Raw genomic sequence first — 6,967 nt, forward strand, 5'->3', positions numbered from 1 at the left:
GGATGTGATTCCTTGTCTTGAAAGACTGACGTAGGTGGTATTTCACCAGGTGACTTAAGATACATTCGTGTTTACAATTAGCTTAACATTGACTTATCGCCGCTCAACTGTTCTTTTCATTTTGGAAACATTCCAGGGACAATTTTTCGTACTTCAGCATGGTATCGTCAAGATTTTTCAGGTCTAGGCATCTCCAGACAATTTGCAGTTGAAGTTATCCAACTCCTGACACAAAGGTACTCTTTGACTTTACTGGGGAAGGGAGCTGATCCCTTCTGCTGGCTCTCCAAATGGTTGTGTTTAGCAGGAGGTGCCAGCAGCACCACAGCTCTCCAATGCACTTCGTAAGAACAGAAAGCCATCCGTGTCCAAAAACCAAGGGGTTCTTTGCCAGGTAGCACTGATGGGCTGTGTGTTTCCTTTCACAGGTACCAAAACCAAGGAAGGCGTAGTGCAAAGCGTGACCTCAGGTAAGACCACAGCCCTGAGAGAGATGCGGAAACCTGTGAGGTGTTGCTGGACCTCTTGATGAGACCACAGCTCCTGCCAAATGGAAGGTCTCTGCGGGACAGCAGTGATCTGTGTGACTTTCCATTTGGTGAATGAAGGATGCTTGCCAGGAGCAATGGTTCAGGGTCTGGCATTTGCAGTGCACATACATGAGAGAAAACATTTAATCAGTAGAGCAGGTCAAAAAACATCTGAAAGATGTTACTTGGCAGACTCAGATGATTCACAGCAATTTAGACCTTTCACAATGTCGAGGATGCTGCCTGGCATGCAGAGAGGATTTACTCACATTGGATCCTACCAGGCCAAAACTGTTGTCTCTGGGAGACTCCTGTCAGGCAGTCCCAGAGTCAGAGACCCAAAGGGATCTTTCTAGGTATCCCAAGCTCCAAGGCAGGGCAGCTGAGTGGACTGCCTTGAAGTGAGATGAATGCATCCTTTCCCTGGAGAATTTGATGATTAATTTAATTTTTTTCCTCAGGTGTATTAAATCCAACAGAAGGTGCCCTGAGAGAGGTCATATGCAGTCTGCAATGCAAAATACCTTATCTGCACAGTTGTCTCTTAGTATCTCACAGTGAATTTTTCATTCTCCAGTTGCCCACAAAACCTGACAGGCTGCAGAGCTGCTCTCTGAACAGCATTTTAAACCAGGAAAAACCCCCATGTACATAATCTAAATTCAGATGTGATCTCATATAAAAGAAAAACTAAATAAGGGCTGTACCAGGGCCAATTTCTTCTCTTACCTCAATGCAAATGTTTTATTGTCCTAGTGAAGTTGGCAGCCTTTTGGCAGTGCCTGGCTCATTGACTTTCTGCTTTTGTTGCTCAGTTGCTGAGAAGACCAAAGAGCAGGCCAATGTGGTGGGAGAAGCTGTAGTAGCCAGTGTGAACACAGTGGCAAACAAGACTGTAGAAGGAGCAGAGACCATCGTGGCCACTACAGGAGTTGTAAAAAAGGTATGTTTGTTTCTTCAGTGATATTCGGCATGGAAGAGTCATCTATAGGTTACAGTTACTATATCACAGAATCATAGAATGGTTTGTATTGGAAGGGACCTTAACAATCATCTAGTTCTAACCCCGCTGCCATGGGCAGGGACACTTTTCACTAGACCAGGTTTCTGAAACATTTACAATTGGTGGTTTTACCTGCTCAGTGAGAGGTTTTCAGCAATGTCTGCTTTTATATAATGCTTAATATTACTGCATAATGATAACACAATCACAGAATCATTTAGTTTGGAAGGGACCACGTGAGATCATCTAGTCCGACCCCCTCAGGTTAATGAGAGCAGGTTGCCCAGGACTGTATCTGGTTGGGTTTTGACTGTCTCCACAGATGAAGATTTCTACAATATCCCTGAGCAACCTGTGCCAGTGTTTGACCGCTTTCATGGGAAAAAGTGTTTTCTATGTCCAGATGGACATGTTAATCAACTCATGCCCATTGTGTCTTGTCCCGTCAGCAGGCACTGCTGACGAGAGCCCAGCTCCCTGTTTTCTGATGAATGTAGGGAAGCATTCTTCCCAGGGACTTGAGCAGAAACACGTGCAGCCTGCAGTGGGCATGTGGCCAGGGTCAGAGGTGTGGGACGTGCAGAGCGTGAAGGAGCAGGAGCAAAGCCTTGCCCTCACACCTTGGCCCTGGCCCAGCGGCTCTGCAGGCAGCAGAGGGCAGCAGCAATTCAGGCACGGAGCCTGCCCCTCCTGCTCTGTGCTCACCTTGACAACAACTGGCTGATAAAGGCCACCGGACACAAATTGTGCACGGGTTAAACCAGATTAGGACAAGGCATCTTCTGTCCTCCCGCCTAATTTGACAAACTATGTTGCTTCAAGTGGGGGCAACAAAGGGCCATGTGAAGGAGCAGAACAGCCCCTTATATGAAGGCAGAGTTGATCATTAGAGAAGGTGCTTTACTGGGTGGTAACAAACTGCAACCATTTGTACTGTACTTGAGGCTAATACTTGGCAGCTCTTTGGTAAGCCTGGCTGCATTTCCTCTCTTCAGAGAGCTGTGATCAATGGCATTGATAGCGACATGAGCCACATGAGTCACAGCAAACCCAAACCCAGAATCAAAGCGAAGTGAGGTTGGCCAAAATTGTTTTAATTGTTCACAGAGTTTGCTGATGAATTTCCTGATCCACATGTAAACACATTGTGATATGAAACAAAACTTCTACACACCATATAAATCCTGAGAGAACAGCCTAACAAAAGAGACCAGCAGCTACGGGTGACGCAAAATGTCCTCCTGAAAGCGTGTGAAATCAGCAGATACAGAAGTTGTGCTAAGCCCTTGGGATAAGTTTAATCTCTGTTCCCTCAGGGAACAGCAGCTGAGCTGCAGCAGTGCAAACAGTGATTCCTAATTCCATGGGGCCAGACAACCCCCTCTTACCTTTTGGCTGACTGAGCGCAGGGTGGTTGACCTGGGAGAGCTAGAGGGTAGGAATCCATCCTCCTGATACTGAACTTATGGCAAGGACTGAGCAGCTGCAATAGTCTTCCTGTTTCGTCCTAAGTGAGAGCCCCCCTCAAAGGCTGATAACCTACAACTTACAGGTGTTAATTCCAGATCTCAAACCGGTCAATGTCATCTGCTTCTATCCTTGTGTGGGCAGGCTCTTGGAAAATCAGAGATTCTTTCACCCTAGTGATGGTTCTGGGTTATGCAGGCTGCAGGCAACATACAAAAGCTGTGAGTTTTCCAGATGTATTAAGCATCTGAACTGTCATTCTGGCATCTTTGCTGATGTCTGCCTGCATAGAGTTAAAATGGGGATTGATCAAGAAATGAAAAAGTGGGAAATGTCATGTGCCAAAGGGCAAAGTAAATGAGGGAGGCAGGAAACTGCTTTGGGTACAGTAACATGGTGTTACGCCAAACAGCAAAGGTGGGCAGCAGAAGGAAAACAGGAAAAACAAGGCAAAAGAAGTCACAGGCAAAAGAAATTCAGAAAAATGTTTATGTGAAAGAGGGGTCATCTTAAGCTCCCTTCCTACCCTAACTTTTCTATGATTCTATGATCTACTTTACTGGTTTTGTTCAGCTTAGATTAGGAGAGTGAATCTTGTAGTCATCCTCACTCGTCATACTTCAGTTGCATCTGCTAGATTCCTTTTGTATAGCAATAACATGGAAGATTGAGCTCCATATGCACACCAAGTGCATCCCAGCTGCTAATGGTTAATTGCCACAGAGCCAGAGCTGCTCTGGAGGGAGGGCACTGAAAGCAGCAGAGGGGTTGTGTTGGGCTCTCAGCACCAGCTGTTTTCTCCAGAGCTGCTCCTATTGTGCTGTACAATTTGCTAACAGAAAATACAGCCAGAGGCTGCCAAGAGCAGCACCAAGCACCACCATGCAAGTGAGCAACCCACTGGAGATAGATACACTAAGAAGAGTGATAAGGTATAGCAGTTACCTGTTTAAAAAATAAATACCTACTGTTATAATCTCACAATCATAGAATTATACACAAGTATTTCAGTTTGAGAGAGCTGTTACATCCAGCCCTGACGCTTGTTCATGCTCCGTCCCATCCTCCTTCTGCCCAACTGCAAAGAGCAGTTTCTAACATCTTATTTATGTTTTCAACTGTCTCCAGTGTTGTTCCGTGCTGACTTTATATAGGGGTGTTTGGAACACCAGAGAACCTGTGTGAATGCATGGCACTGAGCAGATTTGATGGCCTAGGACACATGTCGTTAGCTGAGCATTCCCATATTAGTATCAATTACAGAAAGCTTGTTGACATTTAATCTGTGCGTTTGACAGCTGGGGTCAGTGGCAGGCACATACTAGCAAGGAGTGGGGAATTCTAGGGATTCAGAATTAAGTTTTGCTTGAGGCAATAGCTGCAGGGTGTTTGAGCCCTGCGAGTGTATCAGGTGGTGACCTTGACCATAAGGAAGAATTCATCCCTTTGCAGAACATGGCAGGCACTGAAATGTGGACACATCTGGGGCAGTTGTCAGCCTGCTGCTCCTTGCTGTCCTCACTGGGAGCACTTGGAGCCAGGCAGAAGGGAACAGGGCTGAAATAACTCTACACCTGTGGAGGGGTGCCAAGCACCAGATGAGAGCAACCTCAAGTAGCACTGGCATCACCTAGTAGGGCTTTGGCACTGGCCTGGTCACTGCTGAGTACAAGAAAGTATCGGCTGATTTGGAGGACTTTTTAAGTATAAACTAAAAGATACGTAATTTAAGAGACTATAAACCCTCTGCAAGTTTTCTGATATGCAAAGGAATGAGACCCATCAGTAATGTGTTTTGTCTGTGCCTCTACACCCATTCCAGTCCCAAGGGGGAACATTAAGGGATTTCAGTGAGATAACCACCCACTAAACATCCTTGTCTTAGAAGAGGGTTAATTCTTCGTCTGCATGACACAGCACAAAGTTTGCTGCATTGCAGACACCACGGGGTTGGGAGCAAGCACATGTACCTACACACACACACACACACACACACACTCACAAAATGTCCCTCAGGGACCGGAATAATTTTCCCAGTAGCTGATGCTTCCCTATGCCCTCCACCTAGATCCTCCCTTAGATCTATTTGTCGTGTCAGTTTTTATATGGTTTAGTTGTCAGTTCATGGCTCTATCACTTTGAATTGGGTTTGATCTTTTTTTGATTTCATTAATTCTTTGAGCCGGTGTCAGCGCATTCACTGGATCACGTTGTTTCTGTCTGTGCTCAGTGTAGCGCATGTGTACGGCACCCGTGCCGCGGCCTGTCGCTTTCATAACAACTGCACGGTTTGAATATGAACGGGTGATGTTCATGGCCTTAATTCTTTTCCCTTAAACCCCGCGATGCCACTGACACTAAGACACTCGCACCGAAGGAATTAAAAGCAGAAACTCATGAGTGACTTCCCTATTTAAGTTTGTTTAGGCAGGGTGAGTGCCATTAGGAGAGAGTAACCAAGGGTGTCTGAGAGACCACCACGGGCAGAGCTGCTAAGCAGGAGAGCAGGGAAATCAACAACTGCACTAGCTTACAATTAAGTAGACTAAACAGTTGAAACTTTTCTCCTTTGTATGCAAGCTTCATCCTTTGTATTCAAGCTTCTTCACTGATGCAGTGATGCATCCCAGTGGTAACCTTCAGCATTCCATGGAGCAGGGGAGACTGCAAAAGCAGCGTGGAGTGGGGTACTCTGCCTACAGGCACTTTTTCTGCCCTCCCTATGTCTCATTAGTGCTTCCAGGTGTACATTTTTCACATGGGGTAGAGCTGAATGAGTGACACTGGTGAAGCCTTAAAGTCTGCAAGACTCTGTGCTTCATGGCTAAAGACCTGTGCCCCAGTAATTCTGTAGGATAATAATTTAAGCATTATTAAATATGTATTGTTTGTATAAGCAGCCCCAGGAAACCCTAAGAGACCCTGGCTGTAACTGGATGAAACCAAAGTTACCTCAGGAGTCCACCTAGATTCATACTCTAAGAGAGGAATCCTGCGCACCCGTCTGTCTGTCCGGCCAGTGGGTCCACTCACTTTAATCACGGGTTGACCTCTTAGTCAGAGCTGTCAGCATCACTCAGAGCACATTCAGCCCGAAACCCATCCAGGACAGCCTGTCCATAGGACCTGTCAGGTTGCCTGAGGCTTTACAAGGGAGTGGTTTGGGGATGCTGCCAAGTAGCATTGCTTTTGCTCCAACGCCCAAGGTCAAGAGCACTACAGGAGGCTGAACCTTCCCTGCCTTATGCAATTGATGTCCCATTGCGGGCTATTAAATCTGTAGCAGATTAAGTTCCCAGCAAACCTTTCTGGCTTTACGGCCTTAAATAATAACAATAACAATAATAATAAAAATAAAAAACAGAGAAATCTTGCTTGCCACTCAATTTGTTGAGTTTTTGATGAGTAATGTTCCGGCATCCAACATTTATACTCTGCATACTTTCTCTGTTAAATAAGGAAGATAATCCAGATAAATTTGTCTATCTCAGAATTTTGGGGGATGGTAAAAAAAAAACAACATTGGCCTATAACATGATATGGATAAAAACATAAATTCCATTTCATGTACGGACTTGGCCAACAGAACATACAACACAGTTGCTGAGCTGAAAAAGGGAATTTCATTGATCCTGTGAAACAGAGAAATATGAAGCATCAAACTGTAATTATTTTCCTTAGGGGGGGTTTGTTTGGTTGTGTTTTTGTTTGGTTGTTGGGGTTTTTTTTTTCAAAATCTGTGGGCTTTTAAAACCTGTTTTTAAAAAGCATGTTAAAATACCTGAACCCAGAAGCCTATAGTACATTTTATTTAAGACCTCTTAACATTGCACAGGAATATTTTTATAAATGACAGGTCCTAACTTGTTGAGCTTTTCATTAGTGACGTCTGAACATGTAACTATGTTACATAACCTTAGTGAAATTACTGTATTTTATATATATAAAATTTTATATAGGGTATATA

At 44.8% G+C, this 6,967-nt stretch overlaps 1 protein-coding gene across 1 annotated transcript in view; it reads left to right on the forward strand.

The window, feature by feature from the left end:
• The window catches only part of SNCG (synuclein, gamma (breast cancer-specific protein 1)), a gene marked incomplete at its 3' end in the record, with an annotated part of 6,369 nt that extends 4,896 nt beyond the window's left edge, over positions 1–1,473 (forward strand). The window contains exons 2-3 of the mRNA XM_010022961.1: positions 429–470; positions 1,346–1,473. Of these exons, the coding sequence (XP_010021263.1) occupies positions 429–470; positions 1,346–1,473 (170 nt within the window). The remainder of the gene's footprint in view (positions 1–428; positions 471–1,345) is intronic.
• Positions 1,474–6,967: the final 5,494 nt, after the last annotated feature.

The sequence above is a fragment of the Nestor notabilis genome, unplaced genomic scaffold (genome assembly GCF_000696875.1).
Source record: "Nestor notabilis isolate BGI_N333 unplaced genomic scaffold, ASM69687v1 scaffold33689, whole genome shotgun sequence".
Lineage (NCBI taxonomy): Eukaryota > Metazoa > Chordata > Aves > Psittaciformes > Psittacidae > Nestor > Nestor notabilis.